Below are 17874 nucleotides of genomic sequence, written 5' to 3'. Positions count from 1 at the left end.
AATCAAGATCTTTTGACGAGGCATGTTTTTTGGAGTGTTTTGGAGCGCTGAAGGCCAGTCTGTTGGAAGTCGGCAGGTTTTGATGGTTCCAGTACGTTTCTGCTTTTATTTATGATGGTGTTATTTTATTTTAAGGTGACTATAATAGCATGGGTTGATAGGAGCGGGGCGAGGCATGGCGCAGCACTCAGCATATACTCACACAGCTGTCAGGTCGTGTGTGACTCAAGGTTTTTGTCACCCCTCTCTCCTGCTTTAAATACATGAGTGGGAGACATTTGCTATTTCTATATCCACTGGTTAGCTGGCACTGGTTTACATGCTGGCCTTTGTAACACAATCGTTGTAAAGTAATTTTGTTTTTGAGGGTGCAGCGCCCAACTCTGAGGGTCCGCCACCTTTTGGGGGGGGTCAGAGATGAGGGCGGGAGGGAAGGGTGGATGAGGGTGTGGGTGAAAGGGGATGGAAGGAGGTGGAGAGGTGCTCTGCTGCACAGTTTCAACCTTTACACACTCCAGAGCCACTTGCCCCGGCGCCACATTGAACTTGACCTGCTCACCGTGCTGCTGTCAACATACAGGGAAACCGTTCAAAACGTGATCATCAGACGTGCTTCACCGCGACCCTGGTCTGAACCTTTCTCACTCTCCGGTCCTCTTACACACTCTTGGAATTGTTGCCACTTGTTACGTGCAGGCTTAATGCAAACTGAGCGGGCACTTTGGATTAGCTTTGCTCCACACAGAAATGGATGATAAAAGGTTTTTGAGACAAACACGGGAAACACAAAGTATGGAAAAATATTAGAATGTGTCCACGGGAAGAGGTGAAAGTGTGCACTGCCATTATGAACTTTAATGATGCCATCTGGACATATCAAGCCTTCAACAAAGTGTGATGCTTGTGCAAACTTTAAATAAATCATGCCCTTCAGCGTATGCAGGTGGCCGCTGGGTTTAAGGGCTCATTTATGCTAAACATTAGATGTTTTGTCCGTACTCTGAGTTCATTTTGTTTGTATGTGTGCACCTTTTCTGAAAGCTTAAGTATACAGACAAAATGAAGCAGTATCACTGGAAAACATAGTGGTGTAAATAAACCTTAAGGTGCTGACCGTGAACTCCAACAACCCCTGTTAAGATCCAACTGGTGACCTTTGTTGCCTAGCCCTTCTGTGATCATGTCATTTCCTGACATCTCTCTACTGTTAAATTTCTAATTGAAGAAATCTGAAAAATCTTGAGCCTTTTTCATACAGAGATTTGTGGCAATGCCTCAGCAAAGACTCTTCATTGTGCCAGCTTTACCTTTTTACCAGAACAAAACAACGCAGTCATAATGCCTCTGTGATGTGTGATTTTAGAAAGCATGCCAACGTTCCAGAAGCAAAAGAGGCGTGACAGCCGTGACGTGTAATGACGTCTCCCAAATTTTCATTTTCGGTTGCTTCCTGCAGTGCATGACACACTGCCAGAGATGAGGAAACAAAATTTTGAACTGAGCCATGTTGGTTTGATGAAAGCTGATCTTTCAGAATGATACCGACCGCTTGGCTGTGATCGTCCACATCGTCAATCGGAAAGGCTGGCGGTTCAATCCCCCTCTCATCCAGTCAACATGTCAAAGCATCCTTGGGTAAGATACAGAACCCCAAATTGCTTGTAATGGCTGTTCCATCGGTGTGTGAGTACGTGAGTGTTTCAAAACTGAGTGGCAGGTGGCACCTTGTTTGGTAGCCTCGGCCAGCAGTGTATAAATATGTGTGTGTCCTATACAAGTCTATTTACTTAACACATCATCAAAACATCACAGCTGTCCCGCCCTGACCACTGTCCATCTTATACATGCATTGAGTCGGTGCTCAAACCACCTCTGCTGCCGGTTTAGAGGCAAAACAACTCTGTCCCTCTATTCTACGATTGTATTTTTTATGCAGAGCGGTGAAGCTGAATGGTGGTTCTGTGTTTGCATTATACATTCCTGCCTCTAACACGAAGTGTTTAAAGAGCCTACAGTTTAATAAAATTAATGAGGGTATTGTGGGGATCCTGTTAGCCATACTATTTAGGATTGACTGAAACATTATGGTGTAGTCTATAAAAAATCCTAAAATAGAGAAAAATACCCATGCCATGTTTCTGGATTTCAAAGTGACATCTTCATGTTGCTTTTTTTGCAAAGGTTTCTCCTCTAGAATTACATTAATTTGGTTAAATCAGCAAACCTGAGATGCTGGAACCTGCTAAGACATTACATTTTAATTCCTTTTTGTTGTGTGTTAAACTCCTGAAGTTAATAATCAAAAGTGTCAATTAATGTTGGGTTGATTTTAGGCCCAGATTGATGGATCACAAAGAGATGACAGTAAAAAATGTGTAACCTTTCTGCAGCAGTTCGGTGTCTCCTTTCTCCACCAGAAGAACAAGGATGTCGTGGATGCAAGGCAGCTGGTTGTAGAGCTTCTGACACTCCATTGCTGCGTCTAGAGCTCCGGACAGGTCGTCACTGCAGGCACGTGACCACACAGACACACACACACACAAACACACAGAGAGAAAGAGCGAGTTAGACGTCAGGTCTGTCCAATCAGTCATGTAGAGGATTGTGTCTGCAGAAAACAGAGAGTGTATCATGGGGTGTTAACCCTCTGACCTCCTATTGAAGCACTGTGACCCTCTGCAACAATACAGGCCTTTGAATTCATGACAGCACAACTGCAGGTGATGAAGCCTTTTGGCCCCAATACATCATTTTCACACAATCAGGCACACTCTCACACACCTGTCGGCGAGGGGCTAATGTCTCCCTGGACAGGCTTTTAGAGGAGAAGCAATGCAACAGACAAAAGGACTCGACTGATCTTTACCCTCTCGGCTCAGCTCCTTTTGCACCTTCCAACTTCTCTTGCTTTCTCCTCCTTTGTCCTCTCCAACCCTCTTTAACCTCCCTTCATGTCCTCTCCTCTCATTTCCCTTTTCCTCCTGATCCTCTTTCCTCCCTTCCTTCTCTTTTTCCCCACACCATGCTCCTTTTGATTTCATGCTGTCAGCTCTCTCTCCCCATCCGATGACCTCGCCCCCCAGCTGAGCAATTTAGCCGAAATATGGCAACAACATTAGAGACCCCCACCACCACCAGCACGCTCCCTTCATCTCATGTCATCCTTCTCTTGCACAATCCATCCTCCCTCGCTTGGCCCGTCCCTCCCGAACAAACAAAAGAGCGCGCAGGCAGAGGATGAGTGCGCCTGATGGAGTGATAACGAAAAAAGTAGAGAGATGGAGACGGCGAAAGGAAGCAAGAGAAGCTGAGAGAAGAAGGGGGAGGGAGAGAGACCACTTCAATCCCCTCTATTGTGACAGCGCTGCCATCAATCTGTTGATTGGGTAATTACCATGTCAATCACGCAGAGGTCAAAGCAGACGGGGCACCTATGGGGGGGAGGCAGTCAGCGAATGAGAAACAGACAGATGGACAGAGCGTGAGAGATTGAGAGCGAACAGGTATAATTTCTGAAGTGTTTTCTCCTCTAATCAATTAGACAAGTGGGTAAGAGAAATATGCCCAAAAAGACCAACAGTCCGTAAAAAAAAAAAAAAAAAAAACAGGAAATGGTATGACCTTGAGTTCAGCTTTGGTGAGGCCGCAGCCAAAGAGAGCGATGGTGGGGAGGAGGAATGGAGTGATTAGGGTTGGAAGGTAAAGAGGTCCGCTAATTGAAATGAAGAGGGACAACATTATTCAGTAGCGCCAGTCAAGAGGCTGTTCAACTGCACAACAGTCTGATTGAACGACACAGATGAGAGACTAAGAGATTTTTGAAAACGGGAGAAAGAGTGCGGAGACAGAAGGACAGGAGCGGGTGCAGTCCTGGGTGTGTAATTTACCCAAAAATGAGACAAGGACAAGAAAAAAAGTGTAGAAAGATGTTTAGAATTAACAGTTACTTTAACTGTTGTGGTGCAATGCGGCTTTTTACACTGTAGCCATTTTGTGTAGCGAGACGTGTTGGTGGATGTCGCAAAACTCTCTCCGTTTCATCCCATCTATCTGTCCACCTCATTCTATCCTCCATCACACTACTTATAATCCCTCTATCCTAATGAGACATCTTAAAAAAACACCCCATCACTCTTGGCAAAAAAAGAAGGGTCTGGTGTTGCAATTACACCCCCTCAGCCTTCCTCCCCTCTCCCCCGCTCTCCGCCCACCGATCCACCCCAAAAAAGAGCTAAGGATGTTGAAAGATGGATAATTTCCCCTAGGTACAATTTAACTGTCACTTTGCGTTGCCATTTACTGCAGCACACAGCCCTGTTAATGTCCTCAACTTTGCATGTCAGCCACTTTCCAGCCAATTAAGCCCTGAAAAAAAATAAAAAAAGGAGCGCTTTGCTCAGTGGAAACCTGAAGGATTAGACAAGGAAGCTCATTTTGCCTCATCTCACTCCCCCCCTCCTTATTTTCTCCCTCTCTGTCCCTCTCTTTTGTTCGGAGGAGATCGGCAGGCCTGTTATCAAGCCACTGTCCTTGCGTGGGGGAGGCTGAGGTGTCTGTGTCTCGATACGCAAATGAGACTGCGATTATGACACCACTAGCCCACTGTTTCCTATGCTGAAGAATAGCACTTACTAATGTGTATGTCATTCACACAGGTGACTGCTTACATGATGCAGTTATTCAAAATCTACATCTGTATCTGTGTGTGTGTGTGTGTGTGTGTGTGTGTGTGTGTGTGTGTGTGTTGCAAAGCTGCATTTATTTTTTGAGCAACTTAAACCCTTTTTCAACCGGACAAAAACCTACTAACACTTCTGGCATTTGTATTTCATGGCAAAGATTACAATCTGCATTTATTCCAGAGACAAATGACTATGCAGTAGTCAGAAGTCTTTTTCAGCCCCGATCAGCGATCAATCAGCCACGATGGAAACACAACGTCAAGGTACTTTTGTCGCCTCTTTTATGCAGTGATGTTTAGTTTAGCTTTTTAGTTTGGTCATTTTTACAAATTTTAAAACTCAAATACACAAATAGAAAAGTAGTAATTTCATGTTTCAAAACGCTTTTGGCCAGGATAATCGTGACAAGTGTTTTCATTACATCCCATGTCTCGAGGGTTCGTCACTATGAGTGATATCGCTCACTTTACAATAGTTTATCTGGCTGGAGTTGACAGTATTGTTTCTTTCAACATCTTTCTTTTCCCTTTACAAATATCTTTTATTATTCTTATCCATTTACTTGTATGTTTCACTTCAGAGTGGTTCTATTTATCCACCAATGACATCCCGTTTTCTTTTCAGCTCTTTTTATGTGATTGTTTTTCTTTGAAACGGTGCTTATCAGCAATGGGATGCCCTCCTCTCACTTAAGGCCTCACCAAAATTCTATGTACACACAATAGAAGACAGTAAAAAAGAGTGGAAGTGAATGAGGTAGCCACTCATCTCCCATCATCTCTCTATCCCCCCTCCCAACCCCTTTTCTTCCATCGCCACCCTCTCTGTCTTATCACACATGTCTTGCCAGCTCTTCACTTTGTTGGACTCATTAGCATTTCCTGTCGCTAATCACTTCCATGAGGATGTGGCAATCTGTGCTAGTGTAGTAGCAGGTTAGTGCACACAACACTGAGTGGACGAGCATGAAGGCTAACAGGGCGGTGCATATGATGGGCTGTCAAGGGCTAATCTGCCGGAGAAGTGTTCATTAAGTCATTAGCGCTGACGCAGCGATGAGACGGGTGCAGGCGGGAGTGATGCCTGCTTTGTCCTCTTTTATCGCTTCCCTCCGTCCCTCCTCCCCCACTGACTGTCTGTTTGTCCCTTGACTGACGGAATGAAGAGGTGGAGACGATCGGACGAAGATAAAAGATGAAAAGAAAAAGAGGAAAAGAGAGAGAGAAGATAAATTCAACTGGAGCGCAAAAGTCAAGTGTTGTGGTACTCAAATCTGCCCCGAGGCTTGGCTGAACCACCACTGGAACTACATGTTAAATTCACTTTACATTCCTAAACATTTCACACTTTGTGTCCATCTTCAAAAGAGACACTTTTATGGAAAAAAAAAAAGTTCCCAAAAGCATTTTATGAATGAGGGGTTGATGATGAAACTAAGAGTATCGCAACCTAAAGGCTATTCATTGCCTAAAACTGTAAATGTTCAGTGTGAGCCACAATTTGTCAAAACCTCCAGACAAGTGAAGCCATTTTAGCAGCACAAAGAGAAATTATCTCGTGTTGTGCATTATCTGATCAGCTCTTGTAATCGGCCGTCAAACTACTGAGAATGATTATCTGCCAATAATGATTGGTTAGCGATTAATCAGAGCACCCTATGCAATCACAACATAACTTGTGCTGCGTCCCATTCAAAGTCGGAGGTCAATATATTCTGAGCTCCTACAAGACAAAGTACAATGGAACGCCACTCGAATTTGGGAGTTCCTACTCAACAAGGAACAAGGAACACATTGTAAATGGTAAAAAATCAACTAAAAGGTAACATCAAGTATATTTGCATGTATTTTATTAAAATAATACATCTTCTATCATATAGTAGAACCCATTCTGCATGTAAATTGATGTCAAAATTTGAGTAATTAGTATTTTAATAGTAGTATTTGTACGTACTTATTTCTAATATTAGTGTTAAATATTAATATATTATTAAAATATAAGGAGGTGGCCCGGCTGACGGGGAAATTGGCTATGGACTAGCCACAGAAACATCCTTTCGTCACTGTCTGTCATGTCTTTTGTTACGTTTGGTGTTGTGCACCTAGAACACTTGGAAGTTGCAAATTTCAACTGGGAGATTCCTCTGATTTTGAATGGAAGCAGCATTAATGCTAACTTTGTTAGCTGCTAGTTCTGGCTACCGACTGGTAACAGCTAACCATAACTTTGTTGTTTGTTGTTCATAATATAGAATTATCAAAGAAACAATAGGGTGCAACCCTCAAAGCGTCAGTTGTGAGTTTACAGTATCCTGATGGTTCCCCGGCAAAGATCTCTATTTGTCCGAAATATATTTTATATTGTCCCCAGGATGCAAGCTGCTACTAGCCACCTCATCACACAACAGTGAGATCACAGAGATCATTTGTCAAACACTCATTGTAATCTTCATGTACTTGCTTATGAATCCAAGTTTGTGGCCGATAGTCTAAAGCACTGCTTTTTAGCCTGTGCAAACACAACACAGGAAAACATCCTCAACTGCCATCGGTGAATTTCATCTTATTTTCTGATAAGCAAACTGGAGTCAACAAGGCAAATATCGGCCGATACCGAAGTTTGGGGCTAATAAGTCAGTGCACACCTGGAGGAGGCTAAAATACAAGTTAATACAGAGAAAGTAAATGAGGAGAAATATGTTTTTCTTTAGTGTTTAGAGAAGCTAAACTACCCAAAAACAGTCTACCTTATGCTCAGGTGAAGTGGACCACAAACTAATTTTATCTGGACATCAGGCTCTATCTTTAATTTGTTGACTACTTCCTAGCCAGCTAAAACACCAGCCATTAGCTTAGCTTGTTCACTGGTGTTCATTAGTGTGTGTTCACTGCAGTATCATTTGGAGGAAGTACAACTGGCACTTGATTTGTGAACAGGGCTGCAGTAAGCTGGTGTGTGTGAATGTGTATGTATGTGTGTGTGTATGTGTGTGTGTTTTGGCTGCTGTTGATGACCCAGGAGTAAATTAGCCTGCTAATCTCACAGAGGCAGTGATTAACGAGTGAACCTGGAAACTCTTGTTGGTGCCAGAGACCAGACTTACAGCAAAACAAACAGCGGCAGGGGAGCGCCGGTGTGTGTGAGCAGTCTGAGTGTGTGTGTGTGCACGAGCTTCACATGCAGAAGCTCTACCTCTGCTGCAGCATGTACACTAGAGGTAAACAGTGTGTGTGAAAGCATGTGCAGGGCGTGTGTGTGTGTGTGTGCGCAGCCCATAACAGCGCACTGCGTGGCTGTGGTAAATCCAGCAATTAGTGCTCTGTACATAATTAACATGCTAATGAGTTGATCTACTTAAAAGCCGCTCCGACAAATAGAACACACACATACGCTGTGTAACACACGGAATAGAGTTGAGGGGTGGGGCAATACCAGTGACCCCAGTGTTTGGTAACAATCATTTGCATATTTGCATTATGGGAAGAAGCATCGATGGCCATCTCTCACCCACACACACACACACACACACACACACACACACAATTACACCTTGGAGTATAGCAGTGGGTGTTTCAGGAGATCAGGGGGTGGGGGCTCATGGGAGAGGTTGCAGCTGGCGAATCCTCTAACAAACAAACCTGGCTCTAACAACCACACTTACACACACGCACACACACATAAATGAGCAATTTCCACATCCTCTCTCTGTCTGAATCGCTGACCCAGAATGTAACCTCGGCTATGATCATAGGGAGGGATGAGTGACTCATTGAGACACACATACATACACACACCTGGCAACTGGATTTGGCAGATGAAGACGCAAATCTGAAAACAAAAGTGAGCTGGCTGACTGCTGATCATAGAACTTCAGCCATAGAAACAAAACATACCATGACACAAATAATGGTTTAGCCTTAAATCTGTGTGGACAAAGTGTTTGTGATTTGCAAAATGGGCAGAGTTACCTTTCCAGGTAGGCAGTAACAAGGGGTGCGCAGAGTATAGCAGTGGGCTTGGTCAATCCCAGGGTGAAGATGGTGTCCTGCAGGCGTCGGATGGTGTCGGGGCCGCCTTTAGGCCCCACGGCGTTAAGCACTTGGCAGAGCGCAGTGACATTTGTGTAACTTAACACCACCCCCTTCTCCTTCATCTCCTTCAGTATGTCCAACGCCTCTGTCATGGAGGAGAGAAAATAAAGAAACATAACTCTCAACATGCCTGATGCTTGGTTGACACTCTCGATCAAAGAAAGTGACTGTGAGGGCGATTTAGAGGTAAAAGATGAATGAAAAGAACAAAAGACGAGGAGAAAGGGAGATAACGCAGCGAGATGAAGGGAGAGGAAGTGAGAGGTGGGCAGAGCTTGGCTGCGAGAAGAGTAGGGTGTGTGAATATGATAAAAGGCCCCTTTAGCTAATTCCATGTGGGGAAAACAAACCCATATTAAAACAGCATTTTGTGCCCAGCGGGGATGCAAATCCAACCCCGTATAATGCCAACTCTGCGCTAATTGCTACTTGCGGTTTTCTAAACGAGACTACAATTACCGGACCCCTACAATGGAGGCCGGCTTTTTGCCGTGGCCATGTGGAAAGCACTTGGGGGGCTAAATTATAGGTATGTGGCGACAAGGGCCCGCCGTGGCCCCAGTGAGACCTCGATAAGCAGGCTGAGGGGTGGATCAGTTTGGTCAAGTCCAGCCGGTAATGGAGGGCTTTTTACCGGGCCACGCGCCCATCTGGCCAACACTAGGGGCTAAATGGTGAAAAAGGGAGCGTGTGTGTATATGTGGTGTATCAGGGTAAGGTAATTAAGATGTGTTTACTGTCTATTTAGACAGCTGCTAATGGGCTGACAGCGATACAGCCGCTCTCCACCACAGATACTAATCTATACAGCGTGACCAAGTGGAGGGGCGGAGATGGAGAGATGCAGAGACACAGAATATATTTGAATAATGCGTGTTTAGCCAGTCCTCCGACTGCAGGGCAATATGGGCGCCTTGCTTTAAATTCACCCAAAAAAATATCTCCTTGCGTTGAAAAAAGATTGTAGAAAATGCAGAAAAGCAAATAAAGTTAAAGTGAACAAATGTGAGTCTAATGATGCTAACACCTACAGAGTTGGTAATATAACAAAACCCCTCAAAACAGGAGCGTCACTCTCCACTGGGAACACACTCACAGACACACACACTTGTGGGCTGAGGGACAGGGCCACTGGTGAGTGCTTTGGCATCCTAATTTCAGTCTGTCTCTCCATCTCTCCACCTCTCTGTGCCAGTTGTTATGGCGATGGGAACCAAAGGCTGTCACGGATTTAATGGGACGGGGGAAAATAGAGGCAGGAGGGGTGGAGGCGACATGGCTAAACAGGGGAGAGGGGGGAGTTAAAGGGAGGAAAATAAGAGAGGGGTGAAGCTTGTCAGAGGGATAAGTTTGGTTTGCTGGATGAGGGTTTGACAGGAGCGGAAAGGAAAAAAAAAACAAAGTTACTGGTTCTCTGTCACTAGTGTGAAGATGTATCACATTTTTATCACCAGCGCAGTTTGAATTTCTGCAATAAACACGTCTGGACATTCAGAAAATGGCTCCTTTGTAGTTTTCAGTTTCTTAAGTTCTCCCCTTTTCCTCTGCTGTGATGTACTCTAGATGATCAACGTCTTGGCATTTCAGATAAAAACTACGACTTGTGCAAAACATACTTGCCAATACGCTAACCTTTCCGTTTCACTTTTCATACCATTTTTTCCTTTTCATTATCAAAATCTGTTTCTGGCACTGAACTGCGTGTTTAAAGGCCAAGGACTCAAAGTGTATGGTTTCCTTCCTGTTGGCGCTTCCTCCTCTCTTGCTCCCTCTCCAACCCTCTGGGGCCAGAGAAGAGCACCTGTCGACCGACACGAGTCAAACATGACTGCTGGTCTCCTCCTCTCTCTGCAGACTGTCTTATGCATGCACAAGTCTGACGCCCTAAGTAAGGGTTTGAGGGATGCTTAAGTGATTGGGGGGGTCGGATTGCCCTCCCTCGCTGCGGTGGGGTACCCAGCTGTCCTCCAGAAACCATGAGCTTACCTTTCCGACTTGCTTAGGCATCCAGCCACCAGCCTTCAGCCTCATCCTGGTACTCTGCCGGAGTACCGTGCCATGAAACACAAAAACTATCAATATTAAATGTATTAAACATAAAAATGCTGACCCAGTGTACTCATCATTTTGTTATTTTAATTCTTTAAAAGTTATAGAAAAAACAACAAAAACCAAATCTCCGAATCTCTCCAAATTTCTCTCGAAACCCCCCTGAGACTACAAGACCCCTAGGTTCTTGTTTGGGGGACACAGTTTGATTACATTTAAGCTACCGAAAGTGAAAGTATTGAAATGGACCACATTTATTCTGCTAAATGGCCTTCTCTGTCCTTCCGCAGACTCTTGCATTGGTTGGTTTTTATTATAAGTGTCTACCTGAGTTGGTTCCTTCTTAATTGTGTACATACAAAACCAAAATCAATACGGCCTTCGCTCTAATAGTATTCTCTTCATGTTGGTCCCCAAGGTTCACACAGAACTTGGCAAAAAAGCTTTTCAATTTGCCGTCCCCTCTACTTAGAATAATCTAGAGAGGGACTCAGAACTGTCTGAACTGATCACTATAGGGGAATTTAAGTCACTTTTAAAAGATCAAGAAAATAGCACAATGTTGCACTATCACTACCACAGATGAGATAAATGCCCAATCTTTGGAAAAGTCTCCCAACTTTTATTACATGTGGCCAGAACAGAGACGAGAAAAAGAGCAACAGAGGATGTCCTGTTCGAAGATGGTAATATCATGGACAATTTCCCCGTGGTCCCAAAACAGAGCGCTTCTAGGAGCCTGTCAGAGGAGTGCATGTCTGAGTATGTGACTGGGAAAAGGAATGAAGTAATACCTGTCTCTTACCAAAGCTGTTATTTAGGTGCCCTCACAGTGGGGTTGTCTTATTGATGAGGTCCCCTTATATTTGAGCCAATAACAGAGATAAGAGACTCAAAAACTAAACTGGAAAGCAGAAAAGTATCTCTTTTAATTAAAACGACAACCAGCTTCTAATATAAAATCAATAAAATGCAATGAAAGTCAACCTGCTCACAGATGGTGGTATCAACATTTAACAATTGCCCTATAATGACCTGACTTGTAAATCTGTGCTGTTTATCAGTTCATATGCAACTTATTTCTTGCTCTCTGACTCTCTGTGTCTCTCTCCATGTCTCCCTCCCTCCCTCCTTCTATCCATACCTCTCTCCATCACTCTGTGACAGACCCGCTAATCACTGAGACCAATGGCTTGGAGTTGATCTGCCCAAATGGAGCTCCACAAGCTAACATCCCTCCGTCCAACGTCCAACCCCCGCCTCCCCTCATTCCCCCTCCATCTCTCCCTTTATCCGTCCGTTTAGCCAGTATGCATATCCATCAGCTCAGCCGAGCATCGTGGCCAGCAAAGCGAGCCAGACCACACACACCCACACACACATCAAGAGACGGGGAGGCAGACAGGCCAGGTAAACAAACATCACACAGCCCAATGGTTCATCTAATGTTCCATGACTTGACTGCTAGTGACACACACACACACACACACACACACACACACACACACACACACAGACACACACAGACACACACACAGACACACACACAGCACCAAAGATGAGTCCTGGACCACCTAAAGCCAGAACAAGTTGTGTTTACCAAAGTGGGAGGATGGACAGATGGAGGCAGAGGGGCAAGGGCAGGTCAAAGAGACGCCCGGTGATAGAGGAGAGGTGTATTTTAAAAAATGAAGGGAGACAAGTGGAGGTAGAGGGAGGTAAATGGGGTGTTCAGGCCTGTGTTGATACATGTGGCAGGTTCACTGGGTCAGGATCCATAGATTAAAGGATGTACTCATTCTAGTATGGGATATACTATGGCTGGGCAATGACAGAAGTTTAACTTTACAATATTTTGGACCAAATACCTCAATATCAATCTTGCAGCAATATTGAAAGGCTGACTATTATTGCTTTTCTAAAATATTTACAGAATAAAATTTCTGATAAAAAATGTCATTAATGTGAATATAATAACAGTGTTAAGTATTATGTTTTTTATAGGAATTATTAATATTACAAATACACATTAAACTATTGGTAACCTAATAGAATACTGAAGTCAATTGCTTTTTCAGTCAACTAGATACATTTTGCTGCAATAAAAATCATGCTGACAAAATTTTCCTTTGAGGATATAATTTTCAATAGGACATTTTTTTTTAAAAAAATTGTAATGTATTTTTTAAAAGAACACTCCACGTTTTGCAACACATTTAAAATTGCAATAATATTGTATCATGGCTTTAGAGTCATGATAATATTGTATTGTGGGGCTTCTGGTGATTCTCTCCCTTAGTAAGCTCAGAAAATGAAATAACTTGACTAACTAATAAAATGAAAAACAGTAAAGTGATCTAATAATATGCTGTTTGTATCAGCCAGCTTTTTTTTTTAGGTGCAGATTTTATTCTATTTTTTTTTTTTTAAATAGATGTCATTTTAGCAGTTCCCAAATGACCCAAATCTTAATTTAATTTTAAGGGTGTCAAAGCTACATGTTTGTTCACATGGTTGCCATATGACCAAAAGTAGTTTACAAGAGACATAAGAGACATAAGAGACAATTGAAAACTTAAGAGACAATTGAAAACTCATTTGTTCCGAGTACACCTAGGCACTTAACCTGACTCTTCTCCGCTTTGCCCTTTGGGGTAAATTAAGTCAGAAGGTCCAAAACCCAGCACCTAATGATTATCTAGCACTGACAAAGTTGTGTGATGTTGTATGTTGACTGTCATCGTAAGTAGTGATACTGAGATTGTTGAATCTCAGATGCTGAGATCGCTACTGGTTTCAAAAAAAAAAAAAAGGGGGGGGGGGGGGGGGGGGGGGGGGGAGAGAGGCTGTGCGGCACTTCTTCTGCCACTAGACGGCAATACCTGTGACCAATCACACCTGAAGCACTTTTTGCACTTACTAAGGGTTTTTTCCTTAAGTCTAAATTCTTGCTTGTGTTGTACGTCGCTTTGGATAAAAGCGTCTGCTAAATGAAATTGTAGAATTGTAAACAAAGCAAGTATTCTCTGTAACACTGAAACAAGTCAATCATTGTATTGATTATCTTTGGTATGGATGGCAGCGATGACTTGGATAAATTGTTAATTTAAAGGGATTCCAACATATAACAAGCAGGCGAACTCTGGTGGATGGAACGCAAAAATGTGTCATATGTCATATATACTGTATATATATGTTGTGTCAGATATACAACAAGCGACAACAATATAAAGTGAGTTCATTGATCCATGAGCAAGCCTAAGCAACAGCTGGAAAATAGGTTGGCGGTGCAGGAAGCTTTACTTTAACAGAGAAAGGGAGAGCAGTTTTTCAAAGAAGCGGCACGTCATTAGCCTGCTTGCTAATGCACCGAGCAGGTTACGACATCTCGTTTGGGAAAGCCTGAAGTAATCAGTGGATTGGTGAGAGAGCAATTAGCAACTAACACGTACATATTATGATTTTGAGGGAAACCTGGAATACAATCTTTTTATGATGCACTGTTTTGCACTTTTTTTCTAAACATTTTCTGTTGTTGGATTATGAAGTTTAACTTGATAAAAGTGTGGATGCTTGAGAGTGTTTGTGTAAATACGTTGACTGTGCAGTTGTGTATACTCGTGCATTTTTGTCTCTGTTTTGAATTTCTGGCTAACATGTAGACCATAGGTTGTACAACAGTGTTGGTAATGTTACTGCATCCTAATCATTCAGGAGAAAAAAACAGAAATAAGGAGATGGAAGGTTAGACAGAGGGACTACGTTGGACGAATGTGAAGATCGAGGAAGTAATTTTAAAGAATTGCAAAAGAGTAATGGTGGAAGGAGGGTAAGATAAGGATAAAGTCAAAAGGAAGTGAGGTGAAAACAAAGTTGTCTGGTGAGGTGGGAGGCTTTGAACCAAGGGCAAAAACAACAAAGCCATTAGAGAGGCTGAGAAATAAAGAAAGATGCCAGGAGACATGATCTTCAGCCGGGCCTGGTGTGTGCTGGGAGCCGGGCGGACCAGCGTCTGGGTGGGGACAGGCTAACATCAAGGTTAGCCATGTGTGCTAATGTGGCTGACAAGCGTCCCCTCCATATGCACACTCTGGCTAATGGCAAATGCGTTTGCGCTGCCTATACACACCCCAACACACACACACACAGATGAACACACCAACCTCCATGCCCAGCAAATGCCTTTTGCTCGAATTCACATGCAAATTTGCGTGGTGCAACGTGTGTGTTTGTGTGTGTGCTTGTGTGTGTGCTTGTGTGTGTGAGAGAAATGCTCAAGCACTTCGGCGGACATGATCTGCCATTAGCATCAAGGCGGATTTCAATAATTCTGGAAAAATACACACAGTCCTGTAATTTTCCCCCTCTCTCATTTCTCACTGATGCGGACGTGTGTGCGAGGGGTGGGGGGGTGAGAGAATGACACGTTTCGAGACAGAGCGGGGGAGAGAGGGTCAGGTAGAGAGACACAGATGAAGATGGAGAAAGAGAGAGCGAAGGGGAGGAGAGGAGAGGAGAGGACCGACAAGGGAAACATTTTGCCTGTCATTGTGTGCAAAAAGCAGAGCGACAAAACTGATGGTAATTGGGTCTTCGATGGGCTGAAGGAAACCCACCGTAGCATTCTGAAAATGGCCGGCTAATGTGGTTTGAGGGAGGGAGAAAGACAGATTGTGACAGAGTTGGTGACACACACACACACACACACACACACACACACACACACACACACACACACACACACACACACACACACACACACACACACACACACACACACACACACACACACCTGTAGGCTTTTTTACTGTCAGTGGAAAAGTAGTGAGGAACTACGTGCTCATGGGTTTAGTTGACACAGAGTTGTACGTATGTGTGTTGTGTTAAATGTTTTGGTTTTTGATTAAGTTTTTAATGACACCTAAAGGTTTAGTGTGGAAAATTTAGGGGGATTTAGTTGGGTCTAGTGGTGAGAAGAGAAGATTGCAACCAGCTGAATCTCCTCCTGGTTAAAATTCTTTCGGTGTTCATTGTTCAGGAGATTTTTACCAGCAGTCGAATTTTCCACAAGTCTCTTCTTTTTAAAACAGAATCGGTGATTAAACTCGGTAAAAAAAACACTGCATTTTGACGTTACAAATCACTGTTTTCTGATGCTTCTCGTTGCAGAGGGGCAGCGAACAACAGTGGCTGACGTGAAAACATGAATCTAGAGCCAGGATTCAGTTTGTTTGTTACGGTCTACCTTAGAAACATGGCAGTGCAACATGGAAATCTCTGTGGATGAGGACCCGCACTCTATGTAGATTTTAATGCATTAATATGTCTAAATACAAAACTAAACCAACGTTCAATTTTTTCAGTTAAGTACTCACATTATCCCAAACGCTCCAAAAACAATATTCAAACCCAAAAAACTCTGTAATTTCAATCAGGGACACAGTTTGTGTCATTTGGTCATCTTAGGGTGTCAGTGGCATTATATTCCCCTTGCACAAGCCTCATGTATGGGGTGGTCTGCCGGAAGCTGTCATAAATCAACCTTTAGTGCAGTTTTAAGCCACATTTTTACGCTACATTTTTTCGATCTTGGTCATTTTTAACACTATATTTTAACTGGATGACAAATTTTAGTCATCAGACATCAGGATCTTAAGTTTTCAGAACATGTCAACCTTAAGTTATGAGAGTTGAGCACACATTAACAGGTGCTGGACTACCAGTCCCTCTGAAGCAAGTAGAACACAAAGAGAGATCTCTGCGTATAATTCAACTCCCGGTAAAAAAAACTCCTGAACTGTAAACACTGAAAGAAATCCAAACTGGGAAAAAGTGACTGTAATGACTGCATTGCTCAGTCTTTTGTTACTGCTTTGACTGAGAGACCCCAAGCAGCAGAAAATTATATGCCAACGTTAAATAGGGTTAATCACTAATTTAAAAAAATAAGAAAAATAAGAAAAGTAATCTTAAGCTGCAGCCCTAGAGGAACTTACCCTCCACTTTGTCGTTCTTGGAGAAGAGCTTGATCAGATTGATGTATTTACTAGTATCGAACACTGCTGCTGAGTCCTTACGATCTCTAAAGACAGAGAGGGTGAGACAGACAAAATTAATGTATTCCACTCACAGTAATGCAACTCATCTATTGTACGCTCTCCTGTTGGACTTGACTCTGATGAGGTGATGAGTGAAGAAAAGGAAACAAGGGAGGAAGGGAGAGTTTCCTGTGTTTTAGCCAGTCAACAGAGCGGCTGGACCCTGCATTAATGTCTCCCCTAATACCACTCAAGTTAAACTTTAATGGCCTACTACTAGTCGCTGCGCTACCTCATGTGTGCGTCACATATTAGTGTGTACCCTGTTTCACTCACATTTCCCTCTTCAGGTTGAGCGCCTCCTCCACATTGTCGTGGCGACAGCACAGGTTGAGGAGGTACGCATAGGCACCAAGCGTCATCTCCTCCTCGTGCTGCTGCTTCAGCTCAAGGGCGTACTGCAGGTTCTGATCAGACAACAAAGCTCTCAGAAAACAGCAAAACAACAAACAGACAAAGCAACTAATTTCAAGAAAGAGAAAAGGTTTTGTGACACTGAGGCATCCAAACACATCCTACCTCCTCCTGGCAGAGAACATAGATGGCTTGTTTGAGAACAGTGCCCAATGGTTCCTTCTTTGCTTTCAGGTCAGCCAATTTCTTTTCAAGTTCGGGCAAACTAGCCTCAATTCTCTGATGGAGATAAAAAGATGTTAAATAAATGTACATAACCAAATACAGACATACACAAGCTTGTGCATGAGATGTTTGAATAGATAAAATATACATATCATGCATGCACACTCATCTCCACAGAGGAGTTCTGTTGAAGTTATCCAAATTATCCTGCAACATTACACACACCTTAAAATCTAAGACACATCAAACTGAAATCAAATAACTAGTAGTGACGAAGGCCAACTTGGACTTTGCCATGTTTCGCCTGTGTGCCAGCCCAAAAGTTGCACGTGAACATACTGCAAAAACGTTTTCATCAAGTCACATTTTAAATGT

The 17874-nt window shown here is 43.2% G+C and overlaps 1 protein-coding gene across 1 annotated transcript in view; it reads right to left on the bottom strand.

Moving 5' to 3' along the window:
• lrpprc (leucine-rich pentatricopeptide repeat containing) overlaps positions 1-17874 on the bottom strand; it is a 74236-nt gene that overhangs the window by 32652 nt on the left and 23710 nt on the right. The window contains 5 exon segments of the mRNA XM_042501937.1: positions 2381-2505; positions 8651-8858; positions 16819-16904; positions 17197-17327; positions 17440-17553. Coding sequence (XP_042357871.1) covers positions 2381-2505; positions 8651-8858; positions 16819-16904; positions 17197-17327; positions 17440-17553 — 664 coding nt within the window.

The sequence above is a fragment of the Plectropomus leopardus genome, chromosome 15 (genome assembly GCF_008729295.1).
Source record: "Plectropomus leopardus isolate mb chromosome 15, YSFRI_Pleo_2.0, whole genome shotgun sequence".
In the NCBI taxonomy this organism is placed as follows: domain Eukaryota; kingdom Metazoa; phylum Chordata; class Actinopteri; order Perciformes; family Serranidae; genus Plectropomus; species Plectropomus leopardus.
This window is presented reverse-complemented; position numbering and strand designations above follow the sequence as displayed.